Raw genomic sequence first — 21,091 nt, forward strand, 5'->3', positions numbered from 1 at the left:
TGACAAAGACTTATACATGTGAACATTTTTATTGTTTGGTTGGTGGAGGGTTTCACAACACAACACATATTTGGAGATCATTACATGGTCAAACCCACATGTCAAATGTGAATCGTGATACTGCCAACAAAAATATGTGTTAAGTGAAAAAAGTGGTGATATAGCAGGTGATGCTCGTGATCATGATAATAATGGTGGTGGATTTTATAGTGATAGTGGTGACAATGGACATAGTGATGAATATAGTAATGGTGATGTTAGTGAACTTGATGATGGGAATGATAGTTATAGTAGTAATGATGAGAGTGATGGTGATAATAACATAGGTAGTGAAGATTAAAGAACAATGTAGATAGTATTGTGAGAAGTTTACTGAACGTGATTTTCTGGCTGAAATTAAGCTATGATAACTGCTGTTTGAAGAATCTTTGGAGCGTTGTGTGACATGATGTCCGACGTTGTGCTCCACATTTTGGGAGCTTCTGCAGGATCGAAACGCAGGGCGCCATGCTGAAAAACACGTGGTACACCCTGAAAACATCAGAGAGTTCTGCAGAAAAAACAATAAATCCAAGGTGGTAGTATAGTCTTTGACGATAATCATCAGCAGGACGTGGCTTCATAACAAGACGTCACCCCGCCCACACGACCACCGCCACGGTGCCACCACCACGGCTGCTGCTGCTTTTTCCACTGCGGTCGTCACGAATCGAGTGCAGGCGACAGGGTGAGTCCTCGCTCGTGAAGTTTGTAACGGTAGCGGCCCCTAGTAGAGGCGCGGGGCAGGGCCTGGTCTGGAAAGCGCGTCCATACTGTCAGCTGGAAAGAGACCAAGTGGGAATTGCAAATGTTGTGGGTTTACTCTTCAACACACCAACGAATTGGCATGTTTTGTTTACATGACAAACTAATTGGCTGTGTCGGGTGGTGGTGGGTTTAACCACACATTTATATTTACCCGATCTAACCCAAAAAGAACCTCTATTAGGGAACCGCAATGCTACGGCTTATGTAGTTTAATCGCCACGTGCAAAAATATCGTCCTACAATTTTCATATCAGGGCTCTACGACACATTCGGTCAATTTTTAGTCGTTGCTGAACGCATACATTACAAGGTCACACTCATTACACACATAGTGCTTGCCAGAAATTAACCACAACATCTTGCTATTTTCGTAAAGGAGCATAAACCATCACGTAAACTCTGGTAATCCTTTCAGCGGCTTTTGGCTAACTATTGAACAAAGACGGTCACTGCATCGCATGCTTTCAGATGTGCTTTTGCGGTCATCTGGAATGCTCTTCCTTCCGATTGAGGAAGTCACTGGAGCTATGAACTTTTAAATCTAAATTGAAAACTCATTTCTTTATAACTGCTTTTTGTGTTTTGTGTGTTGTCCTTCCCCCGCACCTTCGATTAGCATGGTTGACTACGTATGGTGCGGAAGAAGGTAAACATACATACAAACAGTGCGACCGTCCTACAGCAAAGAAAGGGTGTTTGTATATCCTTGCTGGTTCACCACCACCACAAACACCAGCACCAGCTATATAAGCACAACAAATTCAAAAAATTCCAAATATACAGCAGGCGTCGGGGTTGGGATCGAACCTACGCCCTCCTGTATACCAGGCGAGGTAGTTCAAATCTCGCCACTGTAGTTTGTGTCGTAGAAGAGTAAGAGCTGCACCAGACTAGAGACGTCGCGCACGGCTCTGCTGGACGGCTCTGCTGGACAAGTCTGACGACCTCAACCACATTCCACAATCACCTGCACAATCACTACCACCACCACCTCCAAAACCATCCCCCTACCACACCGTCACGCGTGCGTTGTACGGGAGCGAGAAACCGCACCAGGCCATCGACGTCGCGCGCGGCTCCGCTGGGCAGGGCCTGGGCACACAGCTCCGTGTGGGCTTGGTGCGCGACGGAGCGGTGCAGCGTGACTCCATCGGCGTCGTCCACGTCCGAGTCCGCCGAGAGAAGCACCACCACATCGCCCTGTCACAGCCAAACGCGCAGAATTACTTCGACCACACAGCAGCCACCCTGACGACAAAGATAAACAAATCACTTTAAAATATACATAAAAATATTACTATTTTCATCTTACGAGGTAAAGCCCACTGAGGTATTAGCTTCTTTTTCATAAGTGACCCGGCCACAAATGATAGCTCAACGAAGCGGCTCATCATGTGGACATTTATAGCAGCAAAAACAACAACACAGCAACCACAATAAAAGAAACACCACCACCTCACTGCCTTCTGCGAGTTGCAACCAATAGATAATGCGCGAATAGAAGAGAATGCACAACACCGTATTGTTGAGCAAAGTGAAGCGAGGAGTGGAGGAGATTGCACACCGTTCACCATTCATACATTGCGGCGATGCTGAACTAGTAAACTAAAGAGGCGCGCTCACGTGCAGTGTGTGGTTGAGCAGCACGCGGCAGTAGTGGAGGAATGCGAGCGTGGCCGGCACGGAGAAGCCGAGAGCGGAGAGTGAGTTCACGCTGTCCACAATGAGGACCGGGCGTTGAACCGGGGACCCGGGCTCCGAAGACGACAGGCAGTGCTTAACGGAGGTGTAGAGATCCCGCAGGCTTTCAGAATCTGAACTGAACACGCGCACACACATACAACACATACAACAGCCTCATTCACCGCAAAGTGGCTGTGATGTCACCATAGTGCTAGTGTCAAGCTATGTGAAGCTTTGAAAGCTCACTGGCAAGTCACGGGACAGACCCAGCCAGTCAACCCAAAAAGGGTCAGACATCTCAGGCAGACAACCCAAACGGGGTTGTCTGCCTGAGATGATTGACAGATGCAACACCTGTGCTCCCCACTATGCCACCTCTCAGCATTTTTGCCACCTGGCACTGCGATCCTTGTCATGAGCAGCACTCCTCCGCACTCTATTGTTGTTGGAGCGTAACTACCTCCAAACTCCCCACTAGCATCCTCCACAAGCCTGCACCCATTTAAAGAGAAGCTGCTTGGGCATACAGTTGCTGGGCTACATGGTCCAGGCAACACAGCCCAGAGGAGCTCACTAATGAGGCTGTGTTCAGACCTTTCAAAGAACTGAGCTCCTCACACAATTCAGCTTGGTTAAACCCAGGATGGTACATAGGCAGGCCAGCCTGAAGGTTTCAACCAGTGCAGACGTTGCTTTAAAAGGGTCCACGTTCTGCAAACGTAGAGAACAGAGGGCATAACAATCGGCCAAGTAGCTTCCATTACAACTTTACGCAGCCAATGAAAAGATAATGCTGTCCGACCGATTCAATTAGTATCTTAAGGTTTTAGGCTGGCTGCAGTGTGTCGCGGGGACTCGAGTTTAAGAAGCAAAGCCCGAGGGAGAGGCGGGATATCTCAACGCAGAGTAACAAGGTGCGGTTATATCGGGCTCACCGCAGGACACTGCAGGGGAAAGCCGGCTCGGCACGCTCCCCTGCTCGGTCGAGGGTGAGGTCCCGTAGCGCGGTGAGCCCCTCCAGCACCACGAGCTGCCCGTCGCGCCGCGCCAAGCCCAAGTTCACACCCTGCTCGCAACACACAGCCCCAAGGTCAGGGGTCACATCAAAGGGGGGCAACAATTTCTAAATGTTTGTGTTGAAACGAAGCGTCGAGGTGCAACGACGCATCGATTGCTACTGCTACGTTGGTTTTTGCGGTTGTGCTTTATAGCTTTCCGATGTTTTTCTTAACTTGACTCCTATGTTTGTCGTGGTCAAGTTTTGTAATCAAAATGTAATCTACTTCCTGTTCAATGAATTCCAAATTTTGCACACATACTCAGATCCGGTGACAATGCATGCCTGTATCAAAATCGGCATCATTTAATCAATTAATTGGCTCTTTTAAAGCAATTAACATTTTGTATGGACGGCTTATTAATAAAATATTTATTTGGGTAGGTCAAAACGCCGCGGTCCCTAAACTCTGGAATCGGCGCGCCCAAGAAGCAGTCGCCACGTGTCTCAGGCGTGCCTGCTCCGTGTCAGCGAGTTACGCAAGTAATCAATTAATTCAAGTAAGTGTTTATGTGGGAGCAGGCACTTCTCTCGTTCTGAGTCAGCTCACTAAGGCTCCCAATGATAATGGAATCATGTAGAGCATCGACCACACGATGTTGAGAACCTGTGTTTGAAGAGGCAGGGGGTATCAGCCACCCAGTGCGGTGAATGTGGGGCCTTGAGTTGTGGTTAACAAGTGGACTCACCAGTTTTTGCGCGACTGTCGCGTAGTGGTGGAAAGATTGAGCCATCGCAATAAAACACACTTTCCAGCCATCTGTGAGGAGAGGACACGTAAGCAATTAAGCTGCATGGCTCGTAGATCTGAGCGCTGGGATTCGAAGCCTGGGTTCGAATCCAGGCCACTGTGCCTATGGTTAAACTGGGTTCTCAAATGTTGCGAGTTGATGGCTCTCAGCCTGATCAAAAATTACTGCACAAAAAAACCCATCACGTTAAATTTGGATCTGGCCGTTACATGGCCCAGCGGTAGCACGTTCTCTGCTTGCTTCAGAGGTTTGCGATTTGAATCCAGGATGCCCTGGTTATTAATTCGGGTGTTATAACCGTAAAAAAACACACTGTCTGCTTCACAGTGGACGTCAAAAATCCCATGACGCCATTCGAATTGAATCGGCCATTTGCCAACATCACGGTCCAAATTCGAAACATTCCATCAAGATGACTCAATTGGGATTACACACAGCATCGTTGACTCCTACTGTGAAACTACTGCAGACTATGTCTTTGAAACATAGTACCATCCTTCATGATAGTTTATCGCTATGTAATTATATGAACACTAAATGTACAAAATTATTATTGGTTGATCCTGCCCACCAGGTTCTCTGTTCGATAGATCCTCATGGGACGAGGAGGCTAAGGGATCGGCCATAGGCCTCGTGGCTGCACCAGATCGACGGTGACTGTCAAGGCTTGATAGCAAGGAGCTCGCAATGGGGGCTTTGCCAGGAGGGACCCTAGGGATGGGGGCTGGAGGATGGATACTGCTACGCCCTGCCTCGGCGTATTCTCCCATGAGAGTCAATCATATTTTAGAAGATGAGTACTGCTGCCCTCCCACAATGTGGTACTCATTTATTAATCCCAGACAGATGATGATAAGTTTCTGTTACATAGTGCTCTTCAAGCTAAGCAACCCAGGATGCTTTACAAAAATAATAAATAACTAAAAAATCCATTGAACATTCAATGCGGTTCTAAAATGAACTATATAAGAAGCAATTATTCACGACCATTCATATGAAGAGCATATTGGATCGGTTTATGTTAAGTGAGGCGTCAGTGAAGCAACACTTCTATCGGCCACCTTTTATGTAGGAGGAAAGGAAGTGATGGATGAGAAATCCTCCGTCTGTCTGGTCTTCTGTGAGCAGCACAAATGACCCCTCCTGCAAACGATTATCGTGATCAGCTTACAAGAATCCTTCGGCATCTTGAAACTCGTCAGTGAAATTCCAAGCATGCATCTCCCCCAGGCGTCTTTACATAGTTTCCAAGGTCATGCTTTCAATTTGATTTTGGGATCAGTGTTTAAACTTGCCTATGACATTTAATGTAACTGAACTCGACAGATCTTGGAAGATAAGCTGATTGACAGATGCAACACCTGTGCTAAGCCTGCCTTGTGCTTTAATTGGCGACCACCATGCCTAAACAGATTGTCATAGGGCTGTGGGGTTATGTGGTGGCCATCAAAGGATAGTAGAGCAAAATCCATTGCTGTGACTGATGCAGGCAGTGATAAGAAGGCAACTGACACTATTTGGACACATATGTAGGATGAAGAAAAACAGGAATATTAAAAGTGTGTTGTTCGGGAAAAATGGAAGGAACCGGAAAGAGAGGAAGATCTGACAAAGAATGGCTTGACGACGACGACGACGTAAGAGATTGGTGCCAGGAAGATGTGGTCACTACTTTATGCATATTGGCACAAGACAGAGGAAAGTGGAAACAAATGACGAAATGTGCAGTGGACACCTGTGGACTATCTGCCAATGGATCGTGATGATGACTCTGCCTTTTTGTAGCCAAATCGATGATCCCCTCCACCTCCTTCACCAACCAAAACTGACCATCATAGTGAAGTATAGTCAAATAACCGGCACGAGCTGAATGGCATGTGAATACCCCTCATCCAAAATTGGATTGACAAAAAGGGCTGTACATGTATGTAAAAATAATCCCCAGAATCAGTTGTTTTTATTCTGTGCACCAGAAGTGGGACATCCAGCCTGCGGCTGGGATTGAGCCCATGTTCTCAAGATGTGTCGTGAGCTTGGGCTGTACTGCTGCCCTGCCGTGTCTGACCTGCGGCTGAGGCGAGGAGGCGTCGAGGTGACCGTCACGGGAAGAGTTGCGTTTAAGTAAATCGTCGATATCCTTGAACCCGGTCATCGTGAGCGACCCCCGCCTACACCACAACAAAAGAGCCTCAATACTCTTCACTGTCAGCACGTGCTGATCGTGAGCACCAGTGGCTTTTCATTGGAGGGCCCGCGGGCCACTGGCGACCCCTGGTGGCCTTTACTGTGGCCACCTGACAATACACAAATGAGAAAACACCGCATTATGCTGTCAAACCCCAAATGGTTTAAAATGTGTGGCGGCCCCTACACAGACTTCTTATCGGCAAAAATGGGCCCCCCTCTGAAAATCAGTGAAGAACACCGGCGAACACCACCAACATCGTGCTGCAAGAAAGGAAAGTCAAAACTGGTGTTTTCAAACGAGTGAACTTGTCCCTGCCATAGAAATGTAGATATTTTTGACCCATATTCAATCATGGGAATTACACATTCATGTCTGCCAGTCAATCGACACGACTTTATATATCACACAATATAATAACCCTTATACTACATTGCCTTACAATGTAAAATACAAGGATTATTTAAAAACTAGCTCATCAGCTGCGAGTGTTGGCTTTAGCGTCACACGCGAAAGGAAACCGAATTACGCCCCGTTTGATTGACAGGTTCCACTCATTTCGCTCGTTTGGCCTGAGGTTTTAACATTTTAAATGACCGTCACCAGTGCACCAAATAATTCGCCTGGAATAAAAACACAGCAAATAGGTTACTATAAAATACAGTTCTTCGTCAATCCATGGCTAGATGTGTCGTGTGGGCATTGGGAGTTATTTAACCGTGCTTGCAAACCACTCCGGTTAGGGGCCGTCCATAAATGACGTCACGCGATTTTGGACAATTTTTGACCCCCCCCCCCTTCGTCACAAAAAGTCAGACCCCCCCCCCTCAAATATGACGTCACAAAGCTCTGCTCCCCCCCCCCCCTAAAAAATATAAAACATGCTTTAAATCGCTTTAAAACTATTGTCATTGTAGTGCGTATTTAATGTGGCGCTGCACTCTGATGTTGTAGGACAAAACATTTATTAAAAAGTCTATTTAATTAAGTAGAACGTGGTCTACATTTATTTCAAGTTGCGCATTTTTACGGACGTCCCCCCCCCCCCAAAGGTGCGTGACGTCATTTATGGACGGCCCCTTAGGCTTAACCCAACTTCGCTTCGGCGTTGTGCCCAGATTTAGATGCATTTCGGCACGACGTGGTGAACGGTTGTTTTACCCATGAGTGTCTCGCAGAGTCGCAGGGTATCGTGACTAATTTTTTTATATTATTTTGCCAAGTTTCCACAGTAGGTGGCGATGATTGCCACCGATCGCAACCGCAAGGGAATTATTTGCGAGTACGGCATTCTCCTCTCTACATGTTTTTAGCTTGCCAATGTCGTTTCTCTTGCCAATGGCGTCACGGGATCTTCAACCCCCCTCCCTCCCTACTCGGTATGACATAGATAATGCTAGGGCAGTAATAACCCGGGTGGGCCGCTGAATTCGAACCGCGAGGCTCTGCAACGAGCGGTGAACGCTACAACTAAACAATTATATTCGTGGTTCTTTCGGTAAAGTCACGTAGAAGGGATATAATAAAATAATACAAATAAAACTATTAAATTCTCACGACGTTTCGATTGCAACACAATCATCATCAGGTGTGAAAACCACAGCAAGAATGTTTTTTTAATTGTATTTTTAATTTTCTTGCTGTGGTTTTCACACCTGATGATGATTGTTTGTGCTGCAATTGAAACGTCGTGAGAATTTAATTGTTTTCTTTTTATTATTTTATCATTTCCCTTCTACGTGACTTTACCGAAAGAACCAAGAATATGAATCCCTGCAGTCACGAAAGCTTTCAATCGAAACTAAACAATTGTTTTTTTTGTTTCGCTACGTAAGACCCCACTGAGCTAAAAAGCAGCTCTTTTTGTTCAGAAGCGACCTGGCTTTAACAAATTATGAGCTCAACGCAGTGGAACTGTGTAGCAGCCAAATATTCTTCAAACGCACGCCGATTCTAAATGTGGAGGGGAACAAACCGGAGGGACCCGTGGGGAGGGGGTAGGAATTAAATCCACGGGACCGGGTTCGTGTTTTCGGGATCGAACCAAACCCACGACCTCCTCCTTGTACACCAGGAGAGGTCGTCAACATCTCGCCCACGTGTGGCGTGCCCCCCCCCCTCTCTCACCGCCTGTTAAGGTCACAGCGCCCAGGCTTCGGAACGTTGCTGTCATTACCGACGGGAACCAGATGCGTTAAGCAACAACGGCGTGGACATTAACGACGAACCGCGTGTCCGACGTTTCACCACCACCCCCCTCCTCCATGCCCCCCGAAGACGTAACAAGCAAAAACACCGTGAGCATGGCCCTACACAAGAGGCCAAACCGCTGGACGGAAATCCACCAGAGTGGAATCCGACGAAGGGAAGCGTCGTATGTGCAAGAGGAGGAAAACGCACCCGTGAGATGTTTAAAAGGGCGACGCTCTTGCAACGAAGACGTCAACAAGGCGGACGACGATTTTTTTTTCACAGCGCTACAAATCATCAATCGCGCCGCGAAGTCTGCCCACTTGCAGCCGCCGCCGCCTTAAGACGTGCGTCGCGACCGCTTTAATCGAGGCACGGGTTGGGGTGTTGTTGTTATTGTTTAAATTAACAGCGAAAACGCAGCCGAGAAGTAAATTTGGAGAGAGCCGCTCGCTCCTGTTTCGGCCCTCGCGAATCAAGACAGCGGCCGAATGGAGGCATTTCCCGGGCACCGCGGCGAATTGACCGCGACGATTCAAGGGAGCGCGGTGAAAAAAGAAGCCCCTCCAGCAGCCTTGTGGCGAGCGTGGAATGGGCCAACAAGGGGCCGTCCATAAATGACGTCACGCAATTAGGGGTGGGGTCAGACATTTGTGACGATGTGTGACGAGGGGGGGGGGTGAGAAATGTGACGTCACATCAAAATGCGCAACTTTAAATAAATATAGGCAACACGTTCTACTTAATTAAAGACTTTTTAATAAATGTTTTCTCCTACAACATCAGAGTGCAGCGCTACATTAAATTTGTATGTGCAAGCACCACGCAGAAACAAATACAACAGAGATAAATGACAGTACGCAATAGTATTCAACTTACATTTATATTGAGTCGGCAGGTTGTCTACAAATTTACAGCGTGCAGTCAATTACAACGCTTCATCTGCAGTAGTCCCCGTACTCTTTTGGATTTAGAAAAAAAGGTGGAAAGTATGTGCTTCCTAAACGTGTGCCCAGTGTCAATAAAGTCACACAAATGTTGACCCAAACGAACTTCAATCGGAGGAAAAGACGCACCCCCCCCCCAAAATGTTGCCCTTAAATACGGCGGGGGGGGGGGGGAGAACCTCTTTGAATCCGTAGCATACGGTACACGTACTCATTACATAACATGCAACAATAAGACATAAGGCGTGTGCTTATTAAGTGCTTTAAACTGATGTGCCAACCTAGCTGCAATTGGTTAACAGGTTGGAAAGATGAGACAGGAGATTGAAACTGGGCTGAGATTTGTCTGCTTAGACGTTTGCCCGCTGGAAGGGATTGGTAAAGAAAATCCTAATGAAACAAAATGGAACTATTTTTGCAAGTTAAAACTTTTTTTGATACATATGGACAAGAGAAAACATGCATATGCGTGGGTTGTGCAACGCTTTGCCTTTGCCCTCTTAAAAGTATTTATTTCGCAAAAAGTTTTGGTCAAATCTGCATGACATAACATCATACAACGCGTGAAGTCTCGTGCGAGCATGTCACGCGAAATTAAGTAATATTTTTGGTCAAAAATAATGATTTGAGTGCTTTTCGATTTAAAGCTTTCGTGACTGCAGGGATTCATCTTCTTGGTTCTTTCGGTAAAGTCACGTAGAAGGGAAATAATAAAATAATAAAAATAAAACATAATAAAATACAATTCTCACGACGTTTCGGCCACAACGCAAGCAGCCGTCCTCAGGTGAAGAACAGGTCTGTTGGAAAGACAGCGTGTTCTTCACCTGAGGACGGCTGCTACCCCCCCCCCAGCCACGATCCCCCCACACACTCTGCAGTAATATCTACGGCCTATAGTGGTAGCATCTACTGACTGTATTGTTGTAACTGCACACATCGGGGGGGGGGGGGAGAAGAGGACACCACACAGTGAGGAATTTACCTCAGCGTTGTGTATTTTTATGGCATTTTTAACACGAAAGAAAATGTCCCCCTCACCCCCACCAAACGCCTGCCTTGGTAGGGGCCGTCCCCCCCACCGAAGGTGTGTGAGTTGGTATGGTCGAGCGCGCTCAGTGTAATAAATAATTAAACGAAAACAGCACTAAATCACTAATTAAACTACTTTAAAGTTGACGGATGGGAAATAGCGCTTGCTTACCAGGGGGGGCTTACAGCGTGGTACCTGGCAATTTTTTTTTTACGTAAACCCCACGGTTTGCGAGCCTAATCCTTCGCAAGTTTCGGCCGCACAGACAGACACACAGACAAACAATGACATTTATAGGTTAGATGGTTTAATAGCTCTCTAATTGTTACGTTTCTAGAGACCTTGGGCTCCCTCAGCACTCTCATTCACGCATCTTCAAGTGTGAGTCTTCCCAACACAGCCCATGCTGTTCACGCTGAAGCGCTGCAAGGTGCCCTGGCCTCACAAGTCTCAGCACCCACTCCACTCTCTGACCCCGATCCCGACCCCGACGACCCCACCGTGCCGTGTGTCAGCATATGCGCCTTCAGCTTGGCGCCCTGCGAGAAGCCCTCCCCGCACGTCGTGCAGCGGTACGGCCTCTCGCCCGTGTGCACGCGCCGATGCACATTGAGATTGGAGACGCGCGTGAAGCGCTTGTCGCACACGTCGCAGCGGTGTGGCTTCTCGCCCATGTGCGTGTTCATGTGGTTCTTCAGCGTGCCGCTCTGCGAGAACGACTTGTCGCACACCGGGCAGCGGTACGGCTTCTCGCCTGTGTGCACGCGCCTGTGGCTGCACAAGTTCGAGTTGCTCGAGAAGCGCTTGCCGCACGCGTCGCACGAGAACGGCTTGTCTTTGGCGTGCCCGTGCAGGTCTGTCTGCGTCTGCGGTGGTAGCACCGCGGGAGGTCGCTCCAGCCGCGCGTCACCAAGTCGATGCCGCCAGCGTGGGCAGCGGTGGTGGCGGAGGATGCTGGCACGTGCGTAGTTGCGGCCGCACAGCCTGCAGATGAATGGCATCCGTCCAGGGGCAGGTGGCCCTGCAGCGGATGGCCCGTGCCCGGCGTTCGATGGGACGTCTGGCACCGAGTTATGGATGCCAGCGACCTCGGCGAGAGGATGGTGTGTGTGATTGATGCCCGGCGATATGGCAGAAACGTCAGCATCACCCTGCACAGAGGCCAAATGCTGGACGGAAATCCCCGCATGGGCTCCGAGGAAGGGTTCATCTGTGGGAGGATAACGTACATTTGAGATGTTAAAGGCGGATGCTCTTCAACGGAAATGTTAAAAGCAGTGGTTCCTGCACTACTATTGCTACGCTTGTGCGTGACCAGCAAAGGGTCGTAAGTGCCCTCCACCATGGCTTTGTCACTTGCACCAGCTGTCCACGCTTTTGCAGCAGACAGCCCCGGGTCCATCCAGATATAGCACAGCCAGGTGTGATGAGGCCAGCCTGCTGGATGCTTCCAATCGTCGCTTGATCTCACTCCATGCCTCGACTTCATACAGCGCACTTCACCAGCATTTGAGTCTCTAATAGTAACACGTTGTTTTAACCACTGCAGGAAAACCACGCCGAGTCTCATACATACATTTTATTAGGATGATCTTATTAGTATAGATTTTAAATGAGTAATCTGCAGTGTCTGTAGAAAACCCTCTCTGCACAAATTTGTCAGATGCCTACTTGCTCTACTGCTTCCTACAACAAGCACCTCACTGTAATGTAGTTCAGTGTCTCACAGAGGTTATATATTTCCTGTGATCCACCAACTGTACATACAAGTCACGAAGCTACAGATGAGCATTGCCACTATACAAATCATCTGTGTTGTCCTGCTCTGCAAAACCTACCTCCGACCTTTTCTCTCTTTAAGTCGGACACCGAGTGACTGTCAATAAAGTCGCCCGCTTCTGGATATTGAGTCTCCGTCTCATTGTCTGGGGAGATAAACACAACTGCTGGTTATGAAATGTTCTACATTCAAATAAAAATAACAGCACAATATTTATGAGAATTATTACTTTCCTACTTCTTAATGGAAAGCCAGAAAATAGTACTTTAAAGTATCACATTGAGCGTTGGAGTGTATTAGTCCAGAAATATGGCACTTGACTCACAATCAACAGGCTGACTCCAACCATACTATCCCTCCAGGGTCACCAACATGAGTACTGTTTTGTGGAAAATTAAGTGTGGTTGTCCTTTAAAAAGATTGTCCTCATCATGAGTATATGGAATGTTCAAGGTTGGTTCAGGACTGCCAACACAGATGAGTGCCACTCCAGTGAATGTTTTAGCAGAGAAACGCCTGTGTGTTTGAACCTTGAAACACAAGAGCTCACCTCCATAAGGCTCATTTTTTACTTCCTTCATTGTTAAGTTGAGACTGGAATCCTCCACATCTTGGATGTTGGTCTCCTCCGCCTCTTCTGTTCAAAAACAAAAAAAACACATCAATACCTTGTTTCAATACAGGATTTTCAAATCAGAATACTTAATGCACCGAATAGCCTTACCATATTCCACGTGGTGATCCACGTCATCCATCATGTTGTTAGGGCTAGTATCATCTGTGGCTGAATGGGAAGTCGCTGTAATATTCCCACTGTCCACAGCACCCAGTTTCTTCACACAAACCAACAACTCCCGGCTCAACCCGCTGAACAATGCGAGTAGCACATCCACCAGGCCTCCCAGCGTCATGTCGCCGGCAGAGGAGGTAGCAATGGTGGCGGTAGCGGCAGCACAAGCGTCCCAATGTGGCGTCACAGCTTCGTGGGGCTCAGCGCCCTGCACGGCCTTCACCACCTGCCGCAGCACGGCGTAGAAGCCGAAGGGCAGACGGTCGCGCGCCGTGGCCAGCAGCTCGGCCCGCACGAGGCCGTCCCCGACGCAGGCGCGCAGGACCCCGTAGTCCCGGATGCCCAGCTCCGAGTCCATGGCCTGGGCCATCTCCTCGTTCACGCCTTGCGCCTCCAACCAAGCTGGGAAGTCCCTGATCGATTCCAGCACCGGGGCAGCCACCAAGCATGCCATCTTGACGGAGATGTGCAGTGGGTGGTTCCTTTTGTCCCTGTGAATCACACTTAAGTATGACATGCTCCTGCTTCTGTTTCCTTGAAATCACGTTTCTACAAAAAGAAACTCATGCTTACTACACACAATATATTGGGCCAGTGTTGGAAATGTTACATTCAGTATCCATTTGTTCATCCCTGTCTGGCCATGATCCGAAATGTATCTCCAAAAAACTGTTAAGGCGTTTTAATATTCGTTTCGAAATTATATTCAATGTGCTAATAGTATCATGTTACAATATTACATTTCCGAATGGAAAGGCCACAGAAAATTACACGATTCACGCGGTACTTTCTGTAGGTACCTCTAACAACACTAATGGTGTCCCCTTTTAAATGCCCTGCAAAGAGTGTTCATGGCATGTCAAACGAAAATGTTTAATTCTCAGAGATGGAATAAGCCACATTTTATAAAACAGCAAACTCGAGTATCATGAGTTTTTTAAAGGGGTAATTCAGTGGTTCTTAACCTGGGGTGCACGCACACCCTGGGGGTGCAAGATTCCCTTTTTGTGGGTGCGAGACATGGCCAGATTTTTTAGAAGGTATATAATCGAAAACACAAATTAAGCACAGGCACGCAAGTACAACTACTTTGTTTAATCGAACCGATGTATTTATTAACATTATATATTTTTAACGATTGAGAACCAAAGGGGTGGAGGCTGCTGTAAAGGTTAAGGACCACTTAAGGGCAATTGGTGAATGGGCTGAGGCCAACTTGCTACATTTAAGAACACGGTTTAATCGGAATAAAATCCAGAATCTCAGCAGTGCCAAGACAATGTCTCTGACCCATGAGCCACCCAGCCATCTCTAATTGAGTGATCGCGTAGCTTAGACAATATGATGTTTTGTAAAAAAAACTACTTGATAACCAAGAAAAACTCAGTCAACAATGGTGAGTTTTGTCGAAAGTAGATGGATCAAGTGGATGAAACTATTTAAGGTTCATTGTGCGGTAATCTGTGGGAAATTATAAACATTGGACTGTCAAGTAGCTCGATGTAATAGCTTCGTGTAGGTAGCCTGGGTTGTCCAGTTGGAGTGACCATTGTCCCTGCATACATATATCCAATCACAGGCCAGATTTTCCTCTAACCACAGACCTTTACTGCTCTGTGCCTACCCTTTAAGAGGTGCTTTTCAATTCCGCTGACTTTATTTGTTGACAAAATATTAATGGAAGACGCTTTTTCAGGGTTTGTGTAGGATTATGGATTACGCGTTCGGGCTTTAGAGTTAGGTGTTAAGGTTTACCGATAAAAAGTTTAGGCATATGGGGTTTATGATTCAGGTTTAGAGTTAGGTGATATGGATTATGGTGTATAGGTTAGTGGCTAGGGGTTATGGTTTATAGGTTAGGGTGGCAGGATGTTAACTACCTCGCCTGGTATACAGGATGGCCGTGGATTCGATCCCAACCCGGACGCCTCGTGTATATTTGGAGTTTGCGGTATCTTTCCCCCCATGGTGGCTTGGATTTTTCTCTGGGCCCTCCAATTTTTCCCTCCACATTTAGAATCAACATCACGCGTTGTAGAGTATTTGGCTGCTATAAATTTCCACATGATTAGGGCACTTCGTTGAGCTATCATTTGGTGGCCAGGTCCCTTGTGAAAAAAAGCTATATAGCTAAGTGGGCCTTACCTGGTAAAATAGTTTAGTAGTTTAGGGGTAGGGAACAGCAGCATCTAAGACCAATTGTATTATGGTTCAGGTGCTAAAAAAAATGTCAACGTCGCGGTCTCTTGACACGACGAGAGGGCTTCAGTAGAAACAACATTCGTGTCGTTTTGCTGTTCCTCTTCCTCCGGTGAAGGTCCGCAGACTACTGTGGGTTTACGATACGGTCCATAGTTTGGGATACATGTCCACAAACACGCTACCACCGTGGCTTGTGTTTAATGTATTTCTATGTATCTCCGCATTCATGTAGGCATCTCTACGTATCCACGTGTAGCTCCGTATCTCTACGAGACTCAACATATCTCTGTGGGTTTCACTATGCGGTCCACATAATGAGTTGCACGGTCAATCAACCTGTTTCGCGTTGTCGTGTCGCCTTGAACACAACACAAATGTCTTCTTGGTTCTTTCGGTAAAGTCACGTAGAAGGGAAGTAATAAAATAATAAAAATAAAACATAATAAAACAATTCTCACGACGTTTCGGTCACAACGCAAGCAGCCGTCCTCAGGTGAAAACCAGGTCTGTCGATGCGTTGTGGCCGAAACGTCGTGAGAATTGTTTTATTATGTTTTATTTTTATTTTTTTATTACTTCCCTTCTACGTGACTTTACCGAAAGAACCAAGAAGATGAATCCCTGCAGTCACGAAAGCTTTAAATCGAAATACAACACAAATAGACAAAGATCCCACAAACAGCCTTAGCAGACTGTTGGGGCAAGTGCTGTTAGCGAGCACCTATGAAGGCCACAACGGTACTCGAGGGGGTGGGTGGCCAGCACCACGCCCGACCGCCTTTGTCTCCCCAGTGGCGATGTTTACACACAACACCAGGTACTCATTTGTGGCTGAGTCGACCTAGGGGAGGCCAAGGGACCGGTTCAGATAATCGTCACTGATGTTGGCCGTGAGCGGGGATCGAACACGTGTCGCCGGGTTCGTAGTGCAGCTCCCCACTAAACAACTCAACAACAACAACCGCCATTCGCCACTAAGTGGCGGTGACGTCACCACGACGCTTGTGCCAGGCTACGTGCACCTTGAGGCCACGCGAAGTGTCGAACGCCCGCTGGCAGGAAGTCACGGGGCAGTATCCAGGTGCAACACATAAAGACACACACAAAGACAACAACATCCCGGCCATCGGGGCGAGAATTGGACGTCGTTAATTTAGAATCGGCGACGATGAACGCGGCCCGCCCGCCCGCCCGGGCCTCCCCGTCGCGTCGCCCAACACGGCCGCCCACCGCGCCTCTTACCGCCGTAGTCGTCGTCGTTCACCTTCGCTCGGAGCTTTCGTAAAGTATGAGGAGAGAGGGGGGAGCGATTCAATTGCGAAGCGAGTAAAGAAAGAAGAAGACGAAGGATCGCGCGAGCCGCATCAACAAACTCCGGCTCCGCGTTCCCCGCAAGGGGCACCGGCAAAAATGTTTTTTTCTTTATTAAAATCTGCGAGTTTAGGGGCCGCGGCGATTTGAACACAATTCGCGATATATCGTGGCCGTCGCACGATATAGAGTGCGTCCACGATAATCGTATCGTGCGTTGTGTAAAATATCGGTGCAGTCGCCCAATTGCATTTCTAATTAATTTATCGTATTTCCCGACGAGAACTGTTTGTGCTATTGTAACAACGAACGCGCGAAATTAAAAATTGTCAATACTGTAAAATAGAGAGATATGTGTTGTTATTATCCCATAAAAAGTGCTGGTTTGCCTGCATCACAAACCTTAAGTTTACACCAAACCGCTTTGGCCGGCGTCAAGTTTTCAAGTTTTTATTTATTAGGTATAGCGCTGTGAGCCATGCGGCGTCGTGAGGTTATGGTCAAGTAACACAGAAAGAGAATCAGAATATATATTTCGACTGGAGGAATCCGATGAGCTATAAAGCTATTTTTACACGCTTTTATTTAACTTACTTCGTCTGTTGTATCCTCAAAAAAGAAATATTGTAACTAAATTTTTACACACTTCCCAATGTGCTATCGACTGCAAACTTGGTATAGGTATGTCATACTGATGACAACACGATATTCTATCATTAAAAAAATCTATTTTTTTTACTTTTTACATGCTTTTATTTAACTTACCCTGTGTGTTGTATCCAAAAATATTGTAACTCAATTTCAACCGTATTCCCAATGTCGTATCAACTGCAAACTTGGTATAGGTATGTCATACTGATGACAATACTATATTCTATCATTAAAAATTAGAAAAAAATATTTTGTACGGCTCTAATTGTCGACGCTCAACTCACGTTGGCTGTAAATCACCATAACTTAAGTATGTTTTATTACACATAAATACACATACCTCCGTATAGCCTTTGGTGGTACATGTTGTTTATGTTGTTTATTGTAAAATTTCGGTCACAGTTCCTATGATCAGTGTTACATTGCTTTTATGGAAATTTCGGTCACAGTTCCTATGATCAGTGTTACATTGCTTTTATGGCTTTATTTTGGTGATTTAGAAAAGTTTTTTGGTTTGGCCATGTTTGTTTGTTGTAGTACGGAGTTAGACTGATGGCTTTAATCTATGTTGTCTTGTGGTTGTTGTTTGACTTGCATCCCACTGGGATTTTTGCACACAGCGTTGGTGTACGGTGCTTTTTCTGGAAGACTTTGCACTTTTTTCCTGGATTTTTCTGTTTGCGCATAGTCACATAGTCACTTTAAGATGTTTTCTTGTTCATGTTTTTGTTTTTTGTTTGTTGCGGTTGCACCCGATTTAAAAGCCGAATGGCTCACAGGGCTATACTACATAAATGAAACTGAAAAACAGATTGCTGGGCAAGTGCTGGTTAGAGAGCACGCCTATGAAGGCTGGCACTGCCCAAGAGGTGTTGGCGTATGGCACGAACCACGCCCGGCCGCCTTTGTCTCCCCAGTGCTGATGTTTACACACCATGCCAGGTACCCAATTATGGCCGAGTCGACCTAGGGGAGGCACAAACTGGTCATTATTATTGGTGACCCTGAATCGAATACGATCAATAATAATGGAAAATATCTATATTTACACACACACGCGCACTTTGGGAACAAAGGTGAATCAATCCATGCATCTGTTTACGAAATTTAAGTGGCCATGGACATTGCTAGAGGGGGTTGATGGCCGATGGACGAGAATGGTGACGAAATGACAGCCAAAGGAGAGAACACACTTGGGGAGAACGTCCAGTGCGGAGATGGAGCGATGCCACCAGCTTCGTGTCCAGGTTGTTATTTTGTTCTCATTTTAGATGGATTGCTGCATCACAAAATCGTGAGATATGGCGACAGCGTACGTGGGGAGGCCTCCATCTAGCAGTGGATAGACCAAAGGCTGAAGATTAAGTTGACCGCTTACAATCACCTTGCTCGAGTTGAGACGTCTCGTTCGTTAAACCAAAGGTCCCAATGGGTTTCCGAAATTCCCAGCTGCCCTGCGTGTTTGAATGTGAAAATGTCTTCCACCAAAATTATAATTGCATCCATAGCTCATTCATTGCTTTCCCAGGTTACGACAATTCCAGTCCATATGAGGCAGGGTCGTGCGGTGATACCACGTGTGCCTTTACAGAATGGTCCTGGCTTCGATTTCCGACTCTGGTTGCTGTGTGGAGTTTGTATGTTATCCCCTCTCTTCTGCGTGGGTTACCTCCGCGTTTTTCCTCCCATAGCTTATAACAATATATACCATTTAACTGGAATTGGCCAAACATACCAATGCTGATAAAATACCTGGAAATTACTCAAAACTAAACTTTTTGCTGGTTCCAGGTCAGGCCCACTGAGCTACATAGCTCTTTTGCAGAAGCGACCTGGCCACAAATGATAGCTCAACGAAGTGGCTTATCATTTGGAAATGTATAGCAGCCAAATACCATCTGGCTTCAGGTCTTGCACTCAATAAGATAGTGCACACCAATTTAAGTCTACAGTTAGCTTTAATGGCATGCACTTTTTGTTGTTACATTATATACAACACAAGTAGACAAGTGTTAAATTAACAGGTACGACAAGAACACATAGCACCGTGCTGTGCAAACTATAGGAGAGCTTGCGGGTCAAGTGCAGAATAAGCATCTATGTGAACCTGATGGGATACAAGAGATGATTATACAAATGTGTGGGATGTGTGCAGGTGGCGATAGAGAGAGAAATTGAGATCATGTTTGTCGTCACAGCCACATCTAAGATATTTTCTTGCCATCAATTTTGCAGATGTTACACCAACAATGCAGCAAAATCTTAATTTCCACTGTCATGTAACTCAGGCCCCACATATAAAGTGCATCACACAATGAAAAAAAATCAAAGCCAAGGTTGCAAGTTTAATTCGAGGTCAGGCCCTGCAAATAACAATCAGGCATGTAGTGTTGCAAGCTTGTGGTCCATTGCGGTAGAGGCAAAGCGTGTCCCAGGCTTAGCTCTGCTTAGGTTCCAATATCTAACAAGATCAGGCACATTCCGAGTGATTTGGTCAGAGGCAGCACTTAAATAAAAGGTAATCCACAATCCCTAAAGCGCAAAGTGTGCAGCAGACTGTAAAACACGCACATTATGACAAAGTAAAAAACAAAAAATTACAAAGCATGCCCGGATTTAATACATGGGTACAGATACAATACATTGTAACACTGATTTTGTATTTGTAAGTTAAATATTCCACATTTACCGAGCCGGGAAGTGCTGTGGTTAATGCACATGATTTGCAATCGGAACATCGTGAGTTAAAATCACAATTTGAATCGGCTCAAACCACCATCCCCCGAAGAGTCGAAGTTTAATAAAATAACCACCAATGTGTGATCCCAGATTGTCCCATGGACAGATTGTCCCCGTTACCTATCCAGCCCTTTTGTCAATCCACTGCTGGATGAGGGCCATTCCGTGCCGTGTGGGCTGTGGGGGTTTTTCGACCAGACTTGACCATACTGGTCAATTTGCTTTTGGTGAAGGCGAGACGCATACAGTATAGGCGGGAGCAGAGTGCATTTTTATTTTTACACGCTTTTATTTAACTCACTCTGTCTGTTGTCGTTGTTGTTGTTGTATCCTCAAATCTTGTAACTCAATTTTAGCCCACTTCCCAATGTGGAATTGACTGCAAACTTGGTATACCTATGTCATACTGATGACAATACTATACTCTATCATAAAAAAAATAAACAAATTTTTAAACATTATTTTGTATATGTTATGTTTCGGTTTGGGTCTAATAGTCCACGGTAAACTGACGTTGGCTGTAAATCACCACGGTCCCTTACGGTATGGCAAGCTTCGGGGCCACTTCCTAGAGTCGTGGAGTTCTTCCATAGTACATTAATTAGTACATTTAATTAAAGCGTGTTTTAAAAAAAGTAAAAAAAAATACTACAGTACTTATTCTGTATCGCCCTCTGCTGAAGACAACGTGATATTGCAGTTTTGCATGGTGAACACTCGAAGCACTATCCCACTCTTATATAAAAGCACTTTTATTCTAACACTGGCTCAGTGTTGCCAATAACGGGAGATGAGCGCTGCTCAATGGAGACGATTTGAATTGAGATGCACACGTGTATTAGGTAATACGAGGGTAGGCATTAACTGAGTAGTGCCCAGAGACACTAAACAGTAGCGACTGTACCTAGTGTACAGGTGTAGGATGCACTTTAGTGTTTTAAACTTGAATGCAGCTGCAGGGCAT

The 21,091-nt window shown here is 46.2% G+C and overlaps 2 protein-coding genes across 5 annotated transcripts; both read right to left on the minus strand.

Annotated features, from left to right (window-relative positions):
* Positions 1–18: 18 nt before the first annotated feature.
* On the minus strand, positions 19–9,242 carry ELP6 (elongator acetyltransferase complex subunit 6). Its single transcript, XM_078883453.1, has 8 exons — positions 8,885–9,242; positions 6,365–6,467; positions 5,361–5,442; positions 4,237–4,307; positions 3,426–3,556; positions 2,431–2,626; positions 1,861–2,007; positions 19–819 (listed from the first exon to the last, which is right to left on the minus strand). The coding sequence occupies exons 2-8, from the start codon at positions 6,449–6,451 to the stop codon at positions 703–705; spliced, it is 831 nt and encodes a 276-aa protein (XP_078739579.1). The 5' UTR covers positions 6,452–6,467; positions 8,885–9,242; the 3' UTR covers positions 19–702.
* A 121-nt stretch (positions 9,243–9,363) lies between these two features.
* Positions 9,364–16,816, minus strand: LOC144952635 (uncharacterized). 4 transcript variants are annotated; one of them, XM_078883134.1, is made up of 6 exons: positions 16,669–16,816; positions 16,449–16,478; positions 13,159–13,715; positions 12,985–13,071; positions 12,493–12,579; positions 9,364–11,864 (listed from the first exon to the last, which is right to left on the minus strand). In XM_078883134.1, exons 3-6 carry the CDS (start codon positions 13,676–13,678, stop codon positions 11,065–11,067), a joined length of 1,494 nt encoding a protein of 497 aa, XP_078739260.1. In that variant the 5' UTR covers positions 13,679–13,715; positions 16,449–16,478; positions 16,669–16,816; the 3' UTR covers positions 9,364–11,064. The 4 variants fall into 4 exon arrangements, with proteins under 4 accessions (XP_078739260.1, XP_078739256.1, XP_078739250.1 ...); XM_078883130.1 differs by lacking the exon at positions 16,449–16,478; XM_078883124.1 differs by lacking the exons at positions 16,449–16,478; positions 16,669–16,816 and having other exon boundaries at positions 12,985–13,068; positions 13,159–15,377.
* Between the last annotated feature and the right edge of the window lie 4,275 nt (positions 16,817–21,091).

This window comes from Lampetra fluviatilis, chromosome 3 (genome assembly GCF_964198595.1).
Source record: "Lampetra fluviatilis chromosome 3, kcLamFluv1.1, whole genome shotgun sequence".
Lineage (NCBI taxonomy): Eukaryota > Metazoa > Chordata > Hyperoartia > Petromyzontiformes > Petromyzontidae > Lampetra > Lampetra fluviatilis.

Excerpts from the sequence above, each read along its gene's own strand:
- LOC144952635 (XM_078883116.1), bottom strand. The coding sequence starts at position 13,741 with ATGTCATACTTAAGTGTGATTCACAGGGACAAAAGGAACCACCCACTG. Across the intron at positions 13,072-13,158 it reads GGATCACCACGTGGAATATG|AAGAGGCGGAGGAGACCAAC; the intron begins GTAAGGCTATTC and ends GTTTTTGAACAG. Across the intron at positions 12,580-12,984 it reads AAAAAATGAGCCTTATGGAG|ACAATGAGACGGAGACTCAA; the intron begins GTGAGCTCTTGT and ends TTATCTCCCCAG.
- ELP6 (XM_078883453.1), bottom strand. The coding sequence starts at position 6,451 with ATGACCGGGTTCAAGGATATCGACGATTTACTTAAACGCAACTCTTCC. Across the intron at positions 3,557-4,236 it reads CGACAGTCGCGCAAAAACTG|GGTGTGAACTTGGGCTTGGC; the intron begins GTGAGTCCACTT and ends TGTTGCGAGCAG. Across the intron at positions 820-1,860 it reads CGCGCGACGTCGATGGCCTG|CTGACAGTATGGACGCGCTT; the intron begins GTGCGGTTTCTC and ends GTCTCTTTCCAG.